At 44.2% G+C, this 24,770-nt stretch overlaps 1 protein-coding gene across 3 annotated transcripts in view; it reads right to left on the reverse strand.

The window, feature by feature from the left end:
- LOC133274626 (uncharacterized) overlaps positions 1-16,956 on the reverse strand; it is a 42,412-nt gene extending 25,456 nt beyond the window's left edge. The window contains exon 1 of one of the 3 annotated variants that reach the window (XM_061464114.1): positions 16,136-16,956. In XM_061464114.1, the coding sequence (XP_061320098.1) occupies position 16,136 (1 nt within the window). In that variant the 5' untranslated portion in view covers positions 16,137-16,956. Of the gene's footprint in view, positions 1-257; positions 941-7,443; positions 8,069-16,135 lie in introns of those variants that run through there. The other 2 variants (XM_061464113.1, XM_061464112.1) reach the window with 2 other exon arrangements.
- Positions 16,957-24,770: the final 7,814 nt, after the last annotated feature.

A 24,770-nucleotide genomic window follows, 5' to 3' on the forward strand; every position in this document is an offset into this window, starting at 1 on the left:
AATGATGTCAAAACCTCACCCCAATCTAACCACCAGCACTGGGGGAAAGCCAGCGGGATTTTCAGCATTTTCTAAATTACTAAAGCATCCCTGTGTGCTGCCAGTTGTTTCAATGACAATCTTCTCAGTTTAAGGGAGTTGATTATTAATAGTTTCTATGAAGGACTTATCTCTTTCCACCCATGTGCCCCAGCTGCACCTGAGCTCTTTCTTGGCAGGGAAATCACGCCTGGCACTGTAGCCAAATTTTTCCTCACCTCCCAGCAAGCCTGGTGTTAGCCAACAGGGAAGTAAAGCCCTGGAGAATGGACATTGGTCTTCATGTTTTAGCAGCACCATTCAGAAGAGATAAGAGCCATCTCAGCCTTCTGGATTCTGCAATTTCATAGCAACTATATACACTATTTCATATTATTTTACATTTATAAACACACACATACATATATATATAAATGGCATAACATTATAGCAATACACATGCGTATGCACACATATAGGTCTATTCACCAGCCAACATCCACAGTGAAGAGAAAGAAGTATGCCCACTGAGTGCAAGGACGCTATTGGCGAGTCCAGGGCTGCTAAAGGTTCTGATCACAAACCTCAGAACACAAAGAAAACCTTTCCTACACAGAAAGTACCATTTAACTCAGGAGCATATGGTCAAAATAGATTTTCAAAAAGTCCCTGCATTGCTGTGAGAAAGACACTTCACTTGGAGATAAGCTGAACTGCTGCCCTTACCATGCTCTCTTTGCTTGGTAGTTACAAACTGGTTTTTATTTTTCCATTCCATTATCATAAAAATGAAATCAAGAACTTGAGGATTTTCATCATTTGAGCACAGTCTTGCATTACCCATTAACAAGCTGTACTGATTCAAAACCATACACTGATTTTGGGGGGTATGCATTTAAGAGGCATTTTTTTCCATACAGCATTCTAAATACGTGCATTCACCTTTCTGGGTTTAACGCCTGCAGTTTCTTCCAGGATTTTCTACATTTGCGTGACAGTAAAATTCCACTAGTTTCCTACTTGGAAAACAAGTAAATGTTATGTTGTTCTGGCTCTTTTACCAAGTGCTTAATTCCACCAGCATGTTATCATGGAGCCATTTGATTCATTTGTAATGACAGAGAGGAGGAAATACATTTCATTTGGAAGGACGAACAGAAATTCCAGCAGTGGTGATACATGTGAGTTGTTGCCAGTAGGAAGTACTGAGGTTGCACAACGCAGTGTTTTTCCCAGGTTGTGAAAAGAGTTGAAAGGTGAGAGGATTTATGTACATTCCATTTTGACCTTAATTTTTAATCGGCTGAAGTTAAAATATTTCTTCTGTAATATTATAGCTGCACTGTATATGAATACAAGACGGAGAAGGAGGATTAGTGATGCAGAGATGTATTCCAGGCATGCTGAAACCCTTCACCAACATTTTCCCATGAAAATTCCAACACAATGTATTTATGTTTCACTTCATCAGCATTTTTCCAACAAGCCAGCTCTAACAAAAAACATTTCCATAGACTCTCTGTGGAAGGAAATTGGATGTCATAGCACCAGTGCTGCAGGCAAGATTCTCTGCAGTATACAGATTACAAACACACTACAGTTGCAGATCATGCCCAAAACTGGGGCAACATGATGTATGGGAATTGCTGTATTTTCCCAGAAAACTTCTTTCAAGGGAATACAATATGAGCCTGTGGGGAGTGGCTGAGCAGAGATGGGCAGATTTCCTGAGGCAAGGACCACTTCTTACTCCATGGCCCACTCACTCCACCCAATCTAAGCCATGGTAGCCACTCCCCAAGATGAGAGTGCCCTCAGAGCACATCCTTGAATACTGTCACACCAACAACCAGCTGACCTGTTCTATCTTTACCTTGTTCACAAACCAGGGCCAATGTGTATGCATGGGCAAAACAGGCAGCTGACTCAGGGAGAAGGCAGGTAGGAGCACTCTATGAAGGGACAGCAAGTTGGGGATGGCCTTTCTGACTGTGGGTGCTGAGGCCGTCAGCAGCATGAGGTGACACCATATCCCTCCTGTGGCAGTGGGAGCAACAATCCATCATCACCCATTCTGCATACCTCTGCTCACAACTACTTTCCAAAGGCAAGGATTGAAGTATGGCATCAATGACAGGGAATGGAATGTACCAGGAGAGGACAAAGGAGCTGCCAAAAGGCCACCCAGCAGCCTGCTTTTCTGGGTCTATGTGCCTTAACAGCATATGCAGGGTGCACAGGTCTCTCTCCCCTCTGTCTCTATGAGCTATTTTACTGCTCAGGTTCTGCCATTAAACGTGGGGATGATCTGCTCTGCAAGAACATCTTCTACCACAGTGCTCTCACTAATGGTTTTATGCCTAGATAAGCAAAGTCTGCAAGGAAGCTACACCTTTACAGCAGGGGAGCTGAAAAGCATCCCGATCAAACTATAACAAAGGTTTTTCACAAAGCATTAACATAACACAAAGGGATTGCTTGCTGTCCAAAACCACCATCTTGAGGAGGGAAATTGGGACATTGCTATATTTCACCTGCCTCTTCCATGGGCTCCTGAGCTGCCCACCCAAGGGGAGTCCTTCCAAGCAGAAAGAAGGGCAGTAGGAAACCACAAAGACATAGCACAGTGACAAGCACTATTCTGCTTCTGAGCAATCTCCTTTGTCAGGTGTATCGAATGAGCCTCCTCTTCCTCAAAAGGCGCTTCTTGGAAGCCTGTCCCAGCCCCTTCTTCCTGGTGTTTCAATGCCTCTATTTATCCTCAGTGCAAGGTTCTGCAGGGGGTTCATTCTCCTTCCCACCCTGACCCATGCTATGCTTACTGCAAAAGAGCAGTTTGTCTTCCGGGACCATCCCCAGCATTCAGGAGTTTCCCCCATTGCCTGGAGATCCTGGAAAAGCCCACAGCCTCCCCACGTCACTGAGCCTGTGTTTCTATCTCTGAAAAACTGTAATTCCTTTGTCTGGGGGATGTTTCACTCAACCAGTGAATAGCTCAGATAAATTTTTATATTGTTTCTCTATTGACTTAACTCTTTATCTTGCTGCTTCCCCTTTCTTTTGCATTTATAGATAAAATCTCTTCATAATAATTGGGTTGTGTGCCTGACCTGAACAATAGCTGTTTGGTCTGGATGCTAATCAGATGAAGTCAGATTATTAGCACTTCAAATTAAATGACTTTGCAAGAGTCCAATTACGTTACTATTCCAATTCCAGCAATGCAGTGATGTCCCTGCTTGCTTTGCAGGGACTCTGCATGAACACAGTCAGGCATATACAATGGAAACTTTGTGCTCAGTAGCATCTGTTCTATGAAATACACTTGGTCCTAGCAGGCGAGCTGGATCTGCAGTATCTGGGGGTGTTTTCAACTCCCTTCTTGCTTCCAGAACATGCTGGTACTCTCCACAACTTTGAATCAAAGGCATAATTGATGGCGGAAAGGAATATTAATTAAGATAATAAAACACGCAGAGCATGGCACAGAAACACGGTGGTTCCCTAGGATACAAACTCACACAAAACCACTTTGGGAAGCTATGCTGTAGTCTGACAATGCATTCCTCCACCCACATGCAGCATCTTTGATTTCATCAGTAATCAAAGAACAGCCAGTCTGTATTACAAGCAAGGTAGGCTTTTTGGAGAGAGAGAAAATGAACAAACAGCACAAAAATACCCTCCCCTCCAGTTTGAAATTGCAACTGGCATTGCCATAGCGGTCATATGCAAGAGATGACTTCATTAGTTGTGCAAAATTAGCTGTTGGCCATTCTGTGGAAAGCATATATTTATTTTTATTTCCTAAAGAAATGAGACAATGCAGCCACAGGTTGCATGCATCTCTGTGTTCATCTGATCCCCTGACAAACTTTGAATGGCTTGTAAGGCAGGTTTAACCAATTTTAAAGCTAGCTTTAACCAAACTGACAGAGAGTGGCTGACACAAAATAGTGTATCATGAAAATATATTGCTGAGGAGAGAACATAGACCTTCACTGTTCCTGCTGAGAAACAAAACATGGCACAGCCTGTATCAGACACCAGAGACTCCACTCAGCAGTTCAGTTCCAAGGTACACAGACATGGTTTTCTTGGCTCTGCTCCTCGCCAAATCCCCTGTTGACTCTTCAGAGAACCTCTGTGTGTGCACGAGTAAATAAAGCAGCAGAAATGTTTAATACAAGCAACCTTTCCCATAGCAACAGCTGAAACAAAGCTGCTTCCCTGTGGCACCTCCTTGCCCCAGGCTGCACCCTCTTGCCTCCCCAACACCTGTGCTACATCAAACAAGCCAAAGAGCTGTGACTTTGGAGCTAATCTGGAGCTGCCACTGCTGCCTGACAGCCATGGTTAGAGCAAAGGGGAAATAAGGAATGTTCTTCTTTCTGCTACTGAGCATGTTCACTTGAGTAGCTCTTCTCCAGCCAGCCACTGATTTTCATCCCGTTTTGCAGAAGTTAATCTGACACTTCTGTCCTGCCCTGGATTTGTCTGAAACTGAAGGAATTCAGTTTATGATGAGGAAACGGATGGATTGATAGACAGACAGGCTGCATGGTCCCAGCAGTTTCAGAAACCATACTAAAGTCCTAAGAATAAGTTTCCCAAAGAACTGAATACTGCCCCTTTCCCTGCCCCAAATACTGGAACAAAATACATTTGGATGTGATATACAATTTGCACTGCCTCTGTTGTCCTCCTGATTGTGAGGACCCTATTCCAAACTGACCTCAATTTTCACTTAATTAGTAACCTACTTTGCCAATCCTTTGGAACATTTTTAGCTAATTCCTGGGGATTCTGCCTAATTCTGGTCTTGGTTTGTTTTGAGGTTGGGTTTTTTTTTCAGAATGACACAAGCATTGCTTTAAGGAAGATGTTTCCCTTTTGACAACAACTCCTTAAGACCATCAGCTTCTTCCCCTTGCCCCAGGCACCACGCTTTGGTATATGCCCCCCCCCCCCCCCCCCCGCTGCCTGCTACAGCGTGGGCTGGGCAGCATGTAAAGTTTCAGTAAAGGTTTGAGGGCTGTATTCTAATTTCTCCATGGGCAAGATGTTACCAGGGAAAGCAGCTTGCATGGAAAACATCAGAGCTGGAACTTGAGTCAGGCTGACGTAATCTGTTTGCCCAGGGGTGCTGGAGTCCTGCACGGGCAGCAGCTGAAGAAGAGGTACTACCTGACCTTGTTCTCTGACCATATATACCTCCACACAAACAATATAGACACTATATACCCTATGCCAAACTGCAAAGTATACTGTGCCAAGGAGGGAGTTGAAGGACAGGCGTCTTGGCCTCTCTGCCTCAAGAGATCAGGAAAACGTGAAGGCAAAATATTCCAGGGGTAGTTTCTGACACCTTAAATCCTATGTCATGGTTTAAACCCAGTCAGCCATAAATCACACAGTTGTTCTCTCACTCCCCCCCACACACACCTTCTTGCCCTCCCCCTGCTCCCAGAGGGATGGAGACGAGAAACGAAAGAATGCAGCTCCCACAGGTTGATGATAGGAACAGTTTAGTAACTAAGGTATAACACAAATCACTACTGCTACCACCAATAATAATAATGATAAGGGAAATAACAAGGGAAGAGAATACAACACCTCACCATCAGCCAACTGATAACTCGCCCCACCCCACCCAACCGAGCACTGACGGATACCTCGTCCAACCCCGCAGCACACTAGCCCATCCAGGTAACTTTCCATTACCTCCGGGCCATGACGTGCTGTGGTATGGAATACCTCTTTGGCCAGTTTGGGTCAGGTGTCCTGTCTCTGCTTCCTCCCAGCTTCCCCTCCTCCCTGGCAGAGCATGAGGCTCACAAAGTCCTTGATCAGTCTAAACATTTGAGCAGTAACTAAAAACATTGGTGTTATCAGCACTGTTCCCAGGCCGAAAGTCAAAAACACAGCACTGCACCAGCTACTAAGAAGGAGAAAAATGACTGCTACTGCTGAACCCAGGACATCCTATAATTCAGGGTCCACTCTGGTCATTTCAGCGCCCAGAAAGCTCAAATCCTGAACAGGTGAGGGAAGTGTTTCTACCACAGAAAGCATTGCAGTGCTACTGGCTGTCAGTCTGGTCACATCCCTAGAAGAACAGCCACCCAACAGCTTGGTTTCTAATCCTAGAAATTATCCAAAGAGTTATCCAAGGGAGATTCCGGGGGCAGGTCTGCCACAGAAAAACTACAAGTCAAATGCTGCTTGCTATCCTTGGGATGGAAAAAGCTTTCTTAAAAAATAAATTATGGATTTTGTTTGCTAGTCTGGTAAAGAATGCATTAGCTCAACCACCACCAAGTCTCTTTTTGAGATGATCCATGATTTTATCCAGGGGGTTGTTGTTTGGGGTTTTTTTTGAAAGCTTGTATCATGAATATTCTAACTCCATTTGGACAGACAAGCCTAAAATGGTTTTATTTGAGTCTTCTCATTTGGCTTAGATTAAAAGGATTTCTCAATATATTTTCACATATGTTCTTTTCAGCAGTAAAAACTTTAGGTTCAACTTTGCAGGAAACTTCCTACTCACATCTGTACCCACAGCCCTACATGGAGCAGCACATGCAGAGATTTGGGACTGAAAATCCACATTACATCATTTGCATGTTTTTCCTCCTGCCATAAGAGGTGAGTGATTTCCAGTCTCCCATGTTTCACCCCCACTGTACTGACATAGCTCCACAGGTACATCTGCTGGACATCATCTGGAGGCTAAAAATCATAACTACAGATTGGCTTCTAAGACATTGTGAGCGGGGAGCTGGTTTAGCCACTAGCCCTGGTAAAGCTCAGAAGAACCAAGAAGATACCATTTCATGCTGTAAAAAGGTCCCTTTTAAGAGATTTTTGCAATCTCTAAACACTGGAGCTAGCTAGCTACAGTGAGGGGTTCGCTGCAGGAAAAGGGTCCTAGGAGAGAGGTAATCATCCTTTGAAACTTACAGAAAAACACCCTGAGGAGGAGCTAGGCATGAGCACAAAGAGAAGCATTATTTTTTTTATCAGCATGAGTTCAGGCTGAATAAAGCAGGCCTCCCAAACACACAGTAATAAAACAATTTACACTGCACCACTGTGTTCTCTTCCAAAACCAGAGAAGTATTTAGAGGAGATGTTGCACTAGAAAATCCAGCACTGCTGCATGATGTGGAAGCTCCCTGAGACTTTCCACATTTTGCTGGCCCATTCTTAGAGGAATTAAAGAAATACCAACAACAAAAGAGGTGGGCAAAACCTGGGGAGGATGGGGGTGGCATCAGGTACAAGCAAGGTAAAGAAAAGGGAAGAGCATTTGTAATGCATTAATCTGCTGCCAGTATCAGGATGTAACTCACCTTCCTGCTACTTCCCACTTCTCAGCAACATGGAGGGGGTGCTATATAAAGATTCAGAGACACTAACCCAGCTCCCAAGAGCTGCACAGTACCAACTGCCAGCACATTGGCAGTGCTCCTCTGCCTCCTTCATTGCAGCCATTCTGCCAGCATTCATCTTGCACAGCAAGAATTTCCCTGCAAAGGAGAAAGATGTGGTCCTCAAGGAACTAAAATTAGGTAGTTTGTAAGGATGTTTCTAAATTATCAAGCAAATTAAAAACAGAAACACTACTTTTTTTCCCATCCTGAACAAGTTATCTGTACTGTTATGACCATAGATCTCCAGCACATGTCATCTACTGGCTGTCAAGAGCTGAGACTCTTGAAACTCAATTAATAAAGGAGCATTAAAGACACTTTCCAATGAAGGATTAAAGTAAATTACTATTTCCTTTAGTTTCAAAGAGAATATTAGCCTCTTAGCTGTACACATCTGTTTAGTGAGCAGAAATAGTAGTGTGAAGTAGTGTTTGTATGCTTCATGGCTACAAGGCAACAAATACCTTGGCATCAATAGGGTCTGAAAATCGAACAAACTGCAAACCAATTTAATATAGCTGATCTTGACACAGCACAGAATCATTGGATTTTAAAGCAGATGCCTTGGAGCTTGTTTGTTTGAACGAACTGGTGTTTTGGTATTTGGTATTAGTGGTATTTTGTATTAATGGTATTTTCTGTGCAAGGTTTTAATGGGAAGCTTTCAAGCCCAATTATGGCTACATTTTCACTGAGGTTTCCTTGGCGGTTAGCACACTCTTAACAGTTAAATATACCTCAGGTGGGCAAAATGGGTAACATGGGAGCAAAATATAAGCTTTTGTGCTCAATGCATGTTTTACATCAGGAAAAAGAAGACTGCGCTGACTTTGTTGATGAGGATGAGAAGATGAACTGGGCACTCCCTAGCCTTGATTCCTACTAACCTTACCCTGCGTAACTGTTTAGGTCTACGCAAAGGGAAAGCCAAAAAGCTGTAAAATATCTTCTGGATCAAAATAGCTATGGATCCCACTATGTACAAGTGGGACCTGAGTCCTTCATGTCTGCAACTGCCTTCCTCCATCCTTTGCATGTGTAACTACAACTGAAAAAAAGCATATTAACATTTTCTTACCTCTAAATACCCATGTTCAGCGGCCATCACACACAGATAAATGAGGAACTCCAAGATGGACTGTATCCTTAGCTAAAATATATAACACAACAGATCTGCCGTGCTACAGTTAGAAGAAGCAGCTGTACCTTGTGATATTAATTTATTCTAACATTATTTGAAGGGAAGAGATGGGGAGAGATATTGATATGTATGGCAGGTACTGACTGGTATTTCAAACCTTTGGCATTACCATATGCGCCTGGAAATAACTGCCAGCGCTATTCATTGCTGTCATTGATGACAGCATGTAAATGACTACCTAATCTGCATATACAATTAAATAATTAGATGCCATATGTAAAAGCAGTTATTTATAGGTGTGGAATCAGAGGAAAAATTTAAGCTGCATCTTCGTAACATATCATCTCACAAATCGGATCCTCTTGAACAGAGGGACAGATCTTCATTACTGAGTGCCCCATCTTATGTTAAAAAAAAAAATCCTAAAAGCCATAATCCATGTTTCATATTATTGATTCACCCCTGTGACGCACTGCATCAGTAATGCCTGCATCCAGCCTGCTGGCAGGAAGCTATAGCTGCCATCCAGAAAATGCCTGTCAACTCTCAGAGCTCACTATGAACAAAACAAGCTGGCAAAAAAACCACCATCCTACAGAAGGCCCATCCACCACGTTCAATGAAGGCTTGCTCTATTCTTACCAACAGCTGACCTAGATTCTATGCCTGAATGAGAGCGTTTCCCAGCATTGAGGCTGTTGGGAGAATCAGAAATTCATGTCATGGTGGGGGAAGAAAGAAGATATAATCTTAAGGGAAAGTGATGGCATCCATTAGTCATAAAAAAGCTTTACTCAAATCTGCACAAAGCACTCCTCAACATGCTTCTGCTCTCATTCCAGAGTCTGGAAAGGGCTGCAGCCCGCATTTCAGCATACATGGCAGGACAGGCAGCCACGACTCCATGGGGAGGCTGAGATGTGCCAAAGCCATGGAGGACATGACCGCACAGTGGGGTGGCCGCCTGCTGCTCCAGAGCCACCTGTAGCTTTCCAGCAGCTTGGAGGCAGCTCCTGCCCCTGGGCTGCCAGCAGAAAGGCTGTGCTGGATCACGGACTGCCAGTTCACATCATGCCAAGAGGAAAAGAGCCGGTGAGGTCTGCTGATCCCTACATTGCCAGGTTGTGATGGGATCCAACCAGACACAGAGCACATCCATCACTTCTGGGACACAAAAGAGGCCTTGACAAGGCAATGTCTTGTCCTGCTGGTGAGCTATACGGGACACTTCTCCATCTGCCAGTTCTCCAAGAGATGGGAAGTGCATTGTGTGGCACTCAGTAATGTAATTATGGTGGTATGTGGCTCAGAGGGACTGAAAGGCTGGTCAGCCCTGTAGTAAGGGCCTCCAAGTCCTTTTCTTCCTGCCTCTGCTACTGATTCATTTTGTCTACATATTCCTCATCTCCCAAGATGCCAGCAGGCCTCTCCATATGCCAGACCCAGTAATCTTTCATATTAACCAATAACATTCACCAGACCAGTGATCAGAGGACCCTGAGTGTGTCCATTGCTGTGATGGATGCCAGCTTGATGCTAGCCCTTGATGGCTGCTGTCACTGATACTGAGCTGCTCACAGGGAGCAGCTCCAGGCCAGCACCTGAGCAACATCCTCTTGGGTGGGCTGAGAAGGAGCAGGCAAGCAGGGGCTAGTGCAAGACACCCTCTGTACCCCCAAAGGTACAGTTCCCACTGAGGGCTATGCTGCAGTGCTGATCATGGGGGACAAGGGCAGGAGCTGGGCAGTCAATACCAAAACATTTTGATCTGCATCATAGGTGGAGGCAGACAGCTAAATTCACATACATAAATTCAGGTCCTCTGATCACAGAGATGTTTCACCCTTTCTCCAGACAGGGACTGAGTCTACAGAAGGAGACTTCTGCTCATGCAGACCCTCACTGACTGCACCACACAGGCAGTGTGTGTGTCACATGTCCAGCGCAGGCAGAAGGCAAATGACTGCGGGGACCATGCTGTCAAAGAGCACCCCTCTTCCTCTGTTTGAAACCTCCAGAGTGACCACCGAGAGGACAATATAAGATATAACCACCTCTCAATTCACATCTGGTTCAGCAAATGCAAATGCCACATCATGCAGTTGGATTTTCCTCACTAACTCTTTTTTTGCATGTCGGCAACATGCAAACTAGGTCAGTATTATTCCTACTGAACACTCGCTCTGGGTGTTATTTTTAGAAAACCATGTGATTGTCTGACTTTTATTTATGAGAGCACAGAAAGATCCCCTGTATATTTTCCTGTCTGTCTTGCTCGGGGTGGGGTTTTTTTTTCAGTTTTTTTGGATGGGTTACTGAGATCTCAGGCCTCTTTTTAAAAGGCAAAGTCAGACTCAAACAAGAGACCTTGCAGGCTGCGTGCCTTGGCAGTCAACAAAAAAAAAACACATCAGCAGTAAGTAAACCAAACCAGACAGGAGCCCAGAGAGGCTATGAAAAAGCAAGACAGTGATGCAGGTAACAAGGGACAAGGATATGGAGCAGAGAAGATGTGAGGGGTGTATGAGAGGTGGGGAATCGGGCAGAGTTTGAAGGATGCTAGAAAACACTGCACATATTTTTTCAAAACTCCTGAAAGAGTAAAATCAAAATCTTTGCAAGAGTCAGCAGGAGAGGCAAGTTCAGCAACAGAAATCTTCCACAGAGATTCAAGTCTATTTTCAGAGACCTTTTCTTACCTTCTTCCCACAAACAAAACAACTTGAGGCAACAAAATCCTGTACCAGCTTTTCATTCAGCAGGTTAGCGGTCACAACCCTGATAGATATCCATCAGACAATCAAGCCAGGATGGAACTCCTCAAGGAGAAAAAGAGCCCCTGTAACCAGAACCTAGCAGGGACCCTCTGTGTCCAGGTCTCTATCTGCCTGGTTTTCATCTGGCCTGTCTGGGGAACCCAGAGACTTTGCCAAGTGTGTGAGTTAACAGGTGATTCAAGTTCTGGGGATGTGAATTCTTTTACTAACTTTGCATGGCCAGTGTGAAGAAGTCTACATCTCTGCTGATAATCCAAGACTGCTTTTATAACCAGACAAAAAAGGCACAGGCATAAGCAGTGACCTTCCTTTCAAGCAGAAACAGACATTGAAAACAGGCTAGTCAAACAACATACCAGCACTGTCTAATTCTCTCCATCAACAATAGAAGCAATTCCGAATGAGTAGCTCAGATGCCAATGTATGTATTTCAGAGCTGATAAACCACAGGTTAAATTTCCAGAAATTAACCACCACAAAAAGTATCAGAACTAGACTCCAGGCACACAGGTCTTCTGAATTTCCACTCACATGAAACAATTCACATGTATATGATCTGCACGGTCAGCCGGTTGGCTGATGAGTCACTTCAGTGGGCTGCACATCTGACAAGGGCTCTGGTTGCTGGGGCAAGTCACCTTGGCAGGAGGGAAGTCCACAAGGAAATCCTTCATGCTCAACCCCCAGGACAGCACCACTAGCCCAGGGCTTCTGCATGGCTGGGAGACACTGCTGGCTCTTGGCTTCAAAACTGGCAACATCAGATCTTGCTGCTAAGAGGGTGAAACCATGGGCACACACTGGTCCTGCGATGGTGGAAAGGGAAGGGGTTGAGCTGGCTGGGAGGACCTGGTGCTCACCGACACCCTTTCTGCCTCTGCCCAGGAACTGCTACCCCAGGAACTAGGGCTTTTGGGGGGTCCCAGTTTCCTCTCTGGCAATCCATGAACACTGGTGGTATTGCATACACTCAAATTCAGAAAATCTGTTTTCAGCCATCGTTTGTAATTGATCTCAAGCCCTGAAGCTTTGTCGTGGTTTAAACCCAGTCAGGTAACTTGTTCACTCACTCCCAGTGAGTGGTGCCGAGCTGACAACAACCAAGGTCCGTGTCCGTCTCCCCCCCCCCCCTGCACCGGGGCTCTCCCCTTCCCCGCTCCCGGAGGAACGGGGAGGAGGATCGAGAGAGTGCAACTCCTACGGGTTGAGACAAGAACAGTCCAGCAACAAATCACCACCGCTACTATCAGCTAAAACAATGATAAGGGAAAATAACAAGGGAAGAGAATACGATACCACCGGCCAAGAAAACGAGTTCCACCCGGAAGCCCCTGTCCTTCCGGGTAACTCCAGTTACCCCCCACCCCGGGCATGACGTGCTGTGGTATGGAATACCTCCCCGGCTAGCCCGGGTCAGACGCCCCGTCTCTGCTTCCTCACAGCCTCCCCTCCTCCCTGGCAGAGCATGAGCCTCACAGAGTCCTTGGTCAGGGTAAACATCACTTAGCAACAACCGAAAACATCGGCTTCACCAACACTGTTCTCAAACTAGAAGTCAAAACACAGCACTGCACCAGCTAACACAAAGGAAAAACATGACTGCTACTGCTGAACCCAGGACAAGCTTCCATCCCAGGCAGCCCTTCCTCCCTGAGCTAACTGCTGGTACCACTTCGGTGAATCCCCCCAAAAAGAAACAGGAACTTTGAAAGAAACAACATAGGCAGAGACAGAGACAACAGGACCAGATCCAACTCAGCTTCCAAACTACAAATAACATTTCTTTCTCCAGCAAAGACCACACTGACACAGAGCATTAGGTACGCACTATAGATAATGCTACACAAACTATGGCCTCCAGGCAGGGGAGGCAACTGTAGATCTTCCTGCAAACAGAAACAACACAAATGAATGGGGAATGGGTAGGCCCTCTTCCAGGTGGCACAGCATGGGAACTCAGCTCTGTGTTTCAGGGGCAGTGAGTGAGAATTATATGCAGGGATGCTCAGGGCTATTGTAGGAACATGGGACGTCTCCTGCAAACTTGCTAGAATGGCCTGAGAATTAGCCATGCATCACTGTGTCATCATCTAATGTTGCTGTGCCACATGATTCCAACCCTGGTTCCAGGAAAACCACCATTTGGGATAAATATCATGAAGACAACTTCTTATAACCCCAACTTTCCATTTTTTCCCACCCCTCGTAAGACTCTCACATGGGTCACTTCTGTTACCTATCACCTGCAAACATCACATGTGACGTTGCACTGTATTTTCTGTAAATACACTTTTCTTGGATCAATTCATATGAAAATAAAATGTACTTCATCAGCCACTGAGACATGTTCTTTATCTTATTTTTAAATCCAGCAAACTAATGCCGCCTTAAAAAAGAACCAAAGGCAGCAATTATTCACCACACTCATTAACAACAAAAACTCGTTTTCAGCCATTTCAGTCACCCTTCTGAAATTACACAGTTAGTTGTTGGTGCCAGATTCCCATTTATCTCAAGAGCCTTTTGTAACAACAACAAACAACAGCTTCTTCTTCATTTATCTGGCTTCCCATAAGAGGAAGAACTCATGTTACAAAGGAAGGGCCACATAATCATGCCCTACTAGCTCAAGGGACATGGGACTTTTACAAGTCCCTTAGAAATTTCAATATACACAACACCTGGGAGAGTTATGAAAAGCCCAAGGAAAACAGTCTGATCTTGGTAACAGAAGAAGTACTAATGAGTGCAGGACAATAGACAGGCAAATAAAAAGCAAAAGGAGAAGTGTACTGAGAGCCAAGTTATCAGCTGTCCTGTAACAAGAGAGCAGGTGCAGGTCTGCTCTGCTGCCCACCAGCTCCATGCATTGTCCCACTGAAGCTCATGAAGCCACCCCAGAAGCTGAAGCTGTTGCAGAGGTGAGAAATGCAACTCCTCTGTTTCTGCTAAGCAGACCACTCCAGTCCTCTCCTCCGCAAACTGAAGTGATGTTCCCCTCACTGCTACGTTTCCTCACGGGCAACATGCATGCGTCATTCCAGTGAAAAGCTGCTGAGAGAGATTCAGTGACACGTCAGTCAGGCACACACAAGACAGCCCTGAATTCCCTCTTTCTTTAAACACCCCTTGCTAGATTTTTACTTTTTACATGCATGAAATCAAGACTTTTCGTCTTTTTCAGGGAGGATAATGTTTAATTTACAATGGCCTGCTAGCACCATGAATTTTGCATGACAGAAGCCCCATTCCACAACATCGTTAAACCTCTCCTCACTAGTCAGCAGGGCCCTGATCCGTCAGCCAGGAGATGTGGCATCTCCCCGTGGGAGCCCTGGCATGGGGGCTGGCTCATGTTGCCCACAAGCATTCTCCCTACTGACCACCACTGAAAACACAGCCTGCCCTGAAGCATTATCGCCATAGAGACTGTTCCAGGAGACAGATCCACTGCATCAGCTCCCCCACAAACACTTCCCACAAAATCCACCACCCCCCCCCCCGCGCAGGCTGTTTGGAGATACACGGATGTGAGCAGAGGGTGGGCAGGTCTAGCAGAGCGTACTATCTGCTGCAAGGCCTCTGGAGGTTGCAGATAAGCAAACACAGGCAAGAGCAATGCTAAGGGCATAGATCTATAAGCAAAACAAGCCAGGCAGCAGATCAGACTTACCTTTCCACGATTTTGAGTCTAGTGCAGAATTCTGTTGATGCCTGTGGAGCTATGCCTGGAATAAGTGTTCAGAAAGGCCAGCCTTTACAGTAAAGCAGCCATATACAACTTTCAACTAGCCACAGAAGATTAGCTAGGTTGGGGATTACCCAGATACTGCCTCTCAACAGCAACCACAGCTACATGACCATGTCATTTGCACATGTAACACAGGGCACACTAGCTTGAACCCAAGCAGGTTAAAGCTGTCCCTGTTCAGCACAGAAACCAGCAGGCTTGTTATATACCTTTCACAGGTAGAAGACCCAAGTATGTTCTTACCCGTTAACTAACATATAGTTAGGACTAGCCAGTATCTGGTTTTATCTCGGTTACCCATTCCACATTGTCTGTGATAGCTGAAAGCTGACAATATCTAAGTGAACCAGACAATGCTGAAACAAGAACTCGCTGTGGAGCCTGCAAAAGCTGTCCCAAGTGTTAGGCAGCTGGTGTGCTGACACCGTTGCCTATGTGCTGAGTAATGATGTCTCGCTGTTTCTTTGTGCTCTCTTACCCATCTCTTTCCATCTGTTGTTTCTTGTCTTCCACTTGGATTGTATGATGTTCATAGCAGGGCATTCTGTTAGCACCCAGCAGACAATCTGTGACAGGGCACCACAAAATCAGTCTGATTGACTTGTGTGAGACATCAGTGAATTAGAGTTGATGTTGTACAGGAATGTGTATATGTCATATGAATGGGTTAAGCATGGTGTGTCTGGATGGGAAACGTGACTCAGAAGTGTTACTAACAGTAATTCTTCTCCTGTCCATACATATAAGGAGGAAATGGAAGAAATGGAATGGGTAGAAAAAGACAGAAAGGCAAAAAGACAGCAGGCTGTTGGGCAAGCCTCCTCAAATATAAACACACTAAATTACAGGTACACAGATCAGATGCTGAGAAGAGCTGAGCATTTGCAACTCCCACACACATTCCCATTTCTTCATTTATAGCTATTAACATTGCATGCTTTTCCATTCTGTTTTTGCTTCATCTGTCACATAGATAGACCAAGACTTGGATCTTATCTTCCTGACTTACTGGCATATCACGTGCATACACAGCTACACCCACAGGTCGAAGCATCACTTTTGCTGCCTTCTGTACATGATGATAGTGCAACTACGCTAGTCACCAGGACAACAGTCACAGCCTGTCAAACTGATAAGAAGTTGGTCAGCTGGGTTCATGCTCTGAGAGAGAGCAAGACCAAGGCAATAAATATAATACACAGTGGTGAACTGCAAATGGCAGTTAGTTTTCCCCTTAGGGAGCTGGAATGATAACAAAAATGAAAGCAACAAAGAAAGAAGAGGGTCTGAAGAGACTTGCTGTTTAACTTTTAAAGCTCCACAGTTAATGGGAAATCGAAAGCATTCAAATAAGACACAGGACTGGAGCTCAGATATGGAGCTTATCTCAGCCCTCCCATGCAAAAGGTGCAGATTTGAACCCACATAGTCCCAAATTTCCAAAAGTGACCAAAGCTATTGTCATGCCAGTGGGCTCAGAGGTTGTCCCTGCTGGACATCAAAGCAGGGGCAACTGAAAGAAATAAACATTATATTCTAGACATTCTCGGCTGCTAGAATTGATTCTCCCTAGCAGCAGCCAAGACTACCTCATGCCAGAACCCAAGGTGTCTCCTGGCTGAATCCTCCCTGCTGCAGGAGGATGAAGCTAGCTCTTTCCACAAAACAGCCCCACCAAACAGCACTGAGCCGAACTTAGAACTGGGGCATGCCATTCAAGAAAACTATTTTGCCAAACAGGCATATGGTAAATACGGAGATCAAGTTATAAATCCAATCTTTTCAGTCCTGCCAAAGTTCAGGGAAACACAGAACTGGTATCTCTCATGTTCAGTCATATGACTTCAAGGCCCACAGTCCATAGACCATTTTGACAGTGCAGAAAGAGATATGAAAGACAGTCTGAAAAGAAAACCAGTTGTAACTGGAAGACAAGTCCATTTTATCATGTTATCTATAGCCTATGGCAGGGGGGATGTTATAGACTGAATTTAACAAAGTGGCAAAGCCTTGTCAGGACAAGAACGAACTGCATAGGCAAGTGAAGTTCAAGCACTCTGATAAGGGCATTCCTTGTAAAACTGTATCCCTGTCTCTTTAAGGGATACTCACAGACACAGCAGGGCTTCTGTCAGAGCAAAGCTTGCATTAGCTATGTTCAAAATGTGGTCTGGAAATGCAGGTCACACTGGTCAAGCTCTAATCTAAATGGGAACAGGGGAGGAATACAAATGCTGTCCTGCTGTATGACACAGGATCAGGTAGACAGGTCAGCCAGTGATGAAGGAGTAGGAGATAGTTAAAGGTCTCCTCCCCACCTCTGCTCCGCAGTCCTTCCTAGACACAGAGGAAGAACTTCAGCCTCTTTTTTGCTGTTTCCCAGATAAGATTCAGCAGTGAATTCTCTTGTTAGAAAGGTGCTCCAACACCCAGCCACTCTTCCCTATCCCCTAGCCTGCACGTTAGGGAATAGGGAACTGCATAGCCAGCTGCACAAATTACTTGGCTGGAGCTGAGATAGACACAACAGTCCAACACATCAAGGCCTTTCTGAGCACAACAAAGCAACTCCACAAAACAGAAAAATGTTGCCAAGGCCATATAGGTGGGTTTCTTGCATTTGTCCTGCATCTCAGTCACAACAGGCAGGCGTAATGCAGGGAGACAAAGAGGCCTTTCTCAGCAAGCAGTGTGGTACTGCACTCCTGGGTCACCTCAGGCTACAGTCTGTCTGCCCAGTCCCCTTTCCCCTGTTTTGAGTGTAGCTACATCCTTTCTGTATCAAGATGTGGATACTTAATGCACGCTCACCTTTGCCCTCAGCTACAAGCTGTTTCTGCTTAGCTAATGCTTTTTTTGGCAAGCTCAGCCAGGCAAGCCAGAGTTCAGTTTGCACCCTGATCAGCTGAAGCACAGATGACTGGCTCTGGGAAATGCTGCAGAGATATGGCCAAAATGAACTGAACTCACTTAAATGGAGCTGCAAATTGCTCTGTGCTGGGACTTGGCCAGCTTGACTGGGCATCCTGCCACAGCCAGAGGACAAATAAAATAAATAAATCAGGTGTTTCTTCTAAGCACATATTATCAAGAGGTTTTCAAAGCAGGATTTATAAATGCAATCCTGTCTGTCCTCAGAGCCTTAGCATGGACTGTGCACAATGACAGACCCTCTAAAAAGCTTTAAACACAGTGTAAGAAGGTAAGAGCAAGAGTTAAGATATATGGAGCTCTTCACAGTTCTGGCACAGCTCTCCCATGCAAGTGATGCACGCCAAGCTTTCAGAAGTGGTAAGAGAAAATGGCTAAAGCTTAGCTGGTCCTGAGTAAAGGCTTAAGAATTTAACTTCCTTTTATCTAGTAATTTTATTTATTCATTGGGAAGCAGCCATTAGTCAGTGCTCCATGAAAACAACTGCCATGGGAAACCTATGACTAACAACTCCCCTTTGATTCACTCATTCTCATTAGCAGGTTTTTGGAAGAATATGTTTGTAAGAATATGTTGCACAGCCTCTTCTGCAATAGCCCTGTGCAGAGTCCAGAGATGTAGGGAGACAAACCTCTCCAATACTGACCAGTCTTTCAAAGATCTCTCAGCAGAAATACGTAGGTTGGAATCACTATGGCAAACACAACACTGTTTGCAGACCTGGAGCACAGTAAGTAAACAGGCAAAATCAGCCAAATCTGCCACAACCCAAGGTAAGCTACAGAGCTGCCTCTTTAAGACCTTTGCTAGGGAAAGAGGAGACATTACTGAGCAGTTTACTCCATAGCAGCGGGTAACGAGGTTTGTGCTGACAAGCAACCCAGCTAGCAGGCTGTGACTTGGCAGCCCACCACTGCTTTGCCTGCTTCCCTGCTGCTCCATGGATTGAGTAAGCTGCAAGAGATCTGCCTGCACACGTCACAGCATATGCCTCCCTGAGCACCAGAATTAGCACGTTGCTGGACAAGGTGCAGGGGACAAGTCATTCACCCTGCTGCCCACCCAAACGCTTTGCAGGGTGCAGAACACCCTAAACTCAGGACTCTCTGCAGAGGAAGCAATGGGATGCCCTCATATCTGCGAGCGGAGACATTTCAGGCTTCACCTGTATGACTCAGCTGCTCACCACAAGTCTCTCTGGGAGCAGCAGTGGCACGGAGATTCCCAGTTTGTTACCTGTAAAATGAAAAGAAAGCTTATCAAAAGTGTGCTAGTAAACACCTTCCAGAGCATGCAGACTCACACAGAGGCTCACCCTCGCAGCAGATAATCTATCAAAACCCCTTGCTGCAGCACTGCTTGTCTTAGTGCACCATATATAAAAAAAAAAAAAAAAAAAAAGCAAGGAAAATGAGTGCCTTCTTTAGCCATAGCCACAGTAGCTGCTACTAACTAAAGCATCAGATATCTACAAACTAAAGTCAACCATTTATAAGCATACATCTTTGAAGACAAAAGTATTATATCTATATGCCATAATCAGGGATAAATGCACAAAGCTACTATCAGGAAAGACATCCCAGAAGTGAAGTCTCCAAGTTAAACTGGCACATTATCTGTGTGTAAAGTGGTGAATTTCCATGGACTTGAATGAGCTCCCAAGTATTTGCTTATAACTTTCAAGATCCCACCTGCACGCACATGCTCTCCCTAACTTGACCTAGAACAGAGAATTCCTCCATCACTTAGACATCTATTAATCTGTCCCCTTTGCAAACAAGCAGACATAAGAGGACCTGTATATTTATTACACACTTCTGAATAAGTCATGCCCAATATCTAGGACAAACAATACATTAAACCCTAAAAAACCCTTTGAAAGTTTTTTTCCTTCTGGAGACAACAATTGAAATGTAACATGATAGAAAGAGAACAGTAAATCATTCATGAGAAAGACTGAAAACAAACTGTGGGTGAGCTACAGCAAAGCAACACTGAAAACAGCCGGTCTCACTCTTCTCAAACTCTTGTCTTTCAGAGGGTGGTATGGTTGTGAGCAGCTTTAAAAGGCCCTACTTTGTGTACTTCAGTGCAGACAAGACATACCACATACAAAATCCATGGAGAACTGCACAACCATGAGTTATAGCTTATTCAGATGCCCCATGACTACATCAGGCACTGAAGCAAAAATGCTACTGTGCTTAGAAGTATTTGTGCAAATAAGGCTTAACAAAAAGGCATGTTAAGGACATGAGTGAAGTCAGTATAAATTAGATTCCCAAGGGCTGAATAATGTTTTATACCAGTCATCTCACTTACATGCACACAATGACTTTGGAATCCTAAAATCAAGTTCTGAAAGAGTCACACTGTCAAAATGTTTACAGCTACCACCTAATGTAATCCAGTGGTTGGTACCATAGTTTCCTAGATGAGTGTGGTAGCCACAAATCATGTTATGAGCATTTATTTTAGATCACTTCAACTCTGAGAAAATGCCTGTTTCAGGAAAGCTTGTTTCTCAAAACTATCTCAAGCAAAGGGCTCAAAACCAATCAATGGGGACAAGATTTGTTTCTTAGAGTCTTAACATCCTTGCGCTTCAAGGCAAAATTCAGCCCCCATTATGCACTTGAGCATTCATTGACCCAACTGTGTATCTTAAGGCCTTTCAAACACTGATTTTAAAAACAGTTCAAGGAGGTAATATTCTTGTAAGAAATTTCTGCTTTCAGTGTGTCTCCTGGGTTGATCTCAAAAAGAAAAAATCTACATTATAAGACCATGATAAACTACAGTCAATACCATGTCTGACTTGGATTCACATTCAGGGGTATTTTAGCCTTGTTTCTTAAACAAGCAAGATTTATGCAATCATGTTGTATGTATCCATGTGCACGTATGCACTCACCTGTCTCTTCAGCCCCAGCTACCCGCTCCTGAACTCCGTGGATAATTCCAAATACACTGATAGTCAGGTACATGAGGCATGGGTAGATGGCTAGAGTGAGACATTATTAGTGCTCTGAGCCAGGTTTCATTAGCCATGACAGAATCCCCAAAACCAGGTTTAACTGATTACACCACTCTTGGAAACCATGCGTGTTATCAGCTATTTTAATATTGCTACTGGTCTATGTAACATCCTAAGCATACTTAACACTTCACATGTGCAAACCATAGAACAAAGTTTCTGCCTCTATTTTCTTATTTTCAGTATCACTTTGTTTTTTGGCTTTTTTTTCTGCTTGGCCAGTAATTTGCTTTAGTAACATAAATATTTGAGCTGCAAACTACCAGAGCACTTAAAGACTTTGGCACTGCATTGCAGTCATATATTACTTGCTTCATTACAAAAGGTAATCCCTGTATTTTTATTAAGAGGCCTGCACCAGCTGCCTTCAAGCTTAAGGCAGAATATACCAAACAAGCAGCAAATTATGGATTACAACCTACAAATTCACATCATCCACTCCAAAACCCGAAATGCCCTGAAAAATACCTTTAGTGTTTCAAGAGAGGCAACTCTGTAAGGGGTATAAAATCAGACTTTGGAAACAAAACTTTTCCTGCTATATGTGTAGCTGTCTGTTTCCAAATATGTGGTTCTGTCCTCCAGGCCAAGCAGCACCTTCAAAGGTTTAGTTCTGGAGAATATAAAGATTTTCCTTTGCCTTCAAAACAGATCCTTCCTTTGCTTTCAGCACAAGCATCAGAGATACTTTCTCCTCTACTAGATCTGCCAGCAGAAGAACAAATATAATCCTTGGCTGGGTCTCAGTACTGCCTACAAACCCCAGCTCTCCCAGCAATGCCCTCATATTACTCTAAAGTAAAGAAACTCCTCCATGCTAAAATGAACAGAATAGAAGAGCAAAATGTGCTGCAACAAGCAGTGCAGACACCTAGAAACTAGCTCTGCAGCTACATGTTTCTGCCCACAGGAGAAGGACTTTGAGAGCATTTAGGATCTTCAAGGTCTCCCTAGCCTTGGAGGAGGTTCCGGAGACAGGCTCACAAAACCAGGAGCTACCACACCTACTTCTTAGGAAAAGTAGAAAGCCAATAGGCAACTAAGCACTCATTGCTACTGTTTTTACTACTTAGAGTTAAGATCTGCTGGGAAATCAACAGTGATAATCAGAACCCTAGTTGCCAGGCCATAAGAGGCCAAAGAAAATGGATGAGAGAGAACATGTGTACACGTGGAGGTGCTGGAAAAGGACACGATAGCCACAGAGGACCTGAGTAATTTTTTTAATGAAATGGAAATGAAAGCTTACGTCACCAAAATGATACTGGAAGAGAGATTTAACTCAAGGCACAAGCAGACAGATTTTGATGTCTGAAGCCTGGCTATGACAAGTAGCAGTATGAAATGTAAATGCAGTGGTTGCTAATGGGCATAATGAACAGGCAGGCAGCTTTGGCAGCACATTCTCAGCTGCAAGCTATATGCTCCAGGGACTCTTTATCTTCTACATGCACTTCTCGCAGCAGCCATACAAACATAGCAGGCAGATTTCCCAACCACAAGCATGCAGCTGCTGGATAATGCTAGTGGTTGCCAGCTAGGCCTGAAGCCAAAGCTGCTACCTGGACAAACTGAGGAAACCTGGCTTCTCCAATTTCTACCACTGACACTTCCACATACTGCTGAGATATATGGAGAAAAGACAGCTCTGCAAGATGGGGGCATCCTTCTTTCACAGGAGGTGTGAAATGTGGTCCGAACTGTGACGGGCTGAATTCACCTCCTGATTGAACTTCCACCCCATCTGCACTCTTCATTTTTTTCTGTGAGTTTGCCTTTATTTAATCACAGACAGCCTGGTTTTATTTGCTCAAAACGATGCTTTATTTTGTCTTTTCATCCAAATAACTACTGCCTGTAAAATTCCCAACAGACTCCTCCCACAGTCAAAGAACCAGCCAAGCACAATGCCAAAGCTAAAGGTACACTATTGAAAAATCACCAGCATAGAAAAGGACACACGTAGCAAATTGATATGTTCATGTGGAAAAATAAACACCATGATGAAAACCCATGGTATCCTAGCAGACACAGTGAGACTGCTCAAATGGCCACTGGGCCATGCAGCCCAATAGCCCAAATACCACCTTTTCTAATGCATTGCTGAAGATACGCACCACTTAAAACTCAGTGATGCACAAAACAACCTTTAGCCCATCTTCTCTCAGCCTACATGGTCAGGCATTATTCAGCTGTTCAGGAAGCTTGCTATCCTTCCAGATATACCAGTTGGTCTACAAAAAGATACATTACTACTATTATTTGGAAAGGGTATTCCTGCAAAGACACATCTGGAAGAAGCTCTCACATTAAGCAGCACGGAGAGTCAGGCCCAATACCCCCTTAGCACTGCTCCCCTACCCAGCCAGCCTCTACTCATCTCCCACACTGCATTCCAATAGGGAACCCTGGGACACATAAAAAGCATCTTTTCCCCTTAGCATTTACAGCAACCAAATGCTAGCTTAGATTCTGCAGAGAAAGCTGGTTGCTTCTCCTTGCTGATGCACCTCCTTTACATAGGCAGAGAAAGAGGGAGAGCAGGAGCGAGCCTCACCATGTCTACTGAGATAACACATTTGGGGCAGGACCTGCTTCGTGCTGCCAGCTGAATACTGAGCCCTTTCAGGGCACTCACACCCAAAGATTAGCTGGGAGATTTTAGCATTTCTGCACAGTAATAGAAGCCACAAAAATAACTACCATAAATAATGGCTATATGTGTATCTAACATCATGCACTTGCTCTCCTTTTTCTCCCGCATTTACTAATTCCTGAAGTACTAATAATAGCACACAAGAACAATAATGTTATAGAACATAGAAAGGAAGGCATTTCACCAGGTGAGCCTCCCCAAAATGAACACTGGCAGACAGCAGTGAATGTCAAGCTCCTGAACATCAAACCCAGAATTAACCTTTGCTCTTGCTACTGATGGGTGTCTAGTGTCAATCCCAATGGATTTTGGACTCATGCTTCCCAAAGGTTGCATATTCAAACTTGGCATGTAAATAATTAAACTTTCTTTACACATTGCAAGATAGGAAGAAGAAAGGCTATTGCTACTCGGGGTTCAGTGTAACTGTACATGATCTTGGCCCTCCTTCCATCTCCTTAAATTACTGAAATTACGGCCAAAGCATGAAGATGGCACAATGAGGAATCACTAACCCATCTTCTAAAGGTCCCTGCCCACACTGGACAAAACAACAGCTCTGAAACAGCCACTGTACCGCTTATATCAGGAAAAAAACATTCAAGGGCAAGGTTACCAAGTGGGCATTGAAATAGGGTCATGTTTCTAGCCAACCACATCACTAATAGACAACAAACTTGCTGAAGAATACACAGGACACGAAGTTGTCTATCAGAGAATATAAACACACATCATTACAATGCCCATTTTTGAAGATTTACATCTTAAATACATACATTAAGATTTTCAATAAAATTTTTATTCTTCTGCATTATCAAAGAGATTGACTCTTTGTTATTTTTAATAAAAACTGAGCAAGGCAACACAGAACAAACTTGAACTGTTCAAGGCTGAACCAATGATAATAAATCATTCCTGTGATAATGAAACATGCCCTAAGGTCCACTGTGGAAAACTTCCTCAGACATGAACCCACTTCCAAAATGTGACTTACTAATGCCATTTAAAATGTCTTAACT

The sequence above is a fragment of the Pezoporus flaviventris genome, unplaced genomic scaffold (assembly GCF_033815535.1).
Source record: "Pezoporus flaviventris isolate CSIRO_AGI_PZ_B2104156 unplaced genomic scaffold, CSIRO_AGI_Pfla_v1 ptg000036l, whole genome shotgun sequence".
In the NCBI taxonomy this organism is placed as follows: Eukaryota; Metazoa; Chordata; class Aves; order Psittaciformes; family Psittacidae; genus Pezoporus; species Pezoporus flaviventris.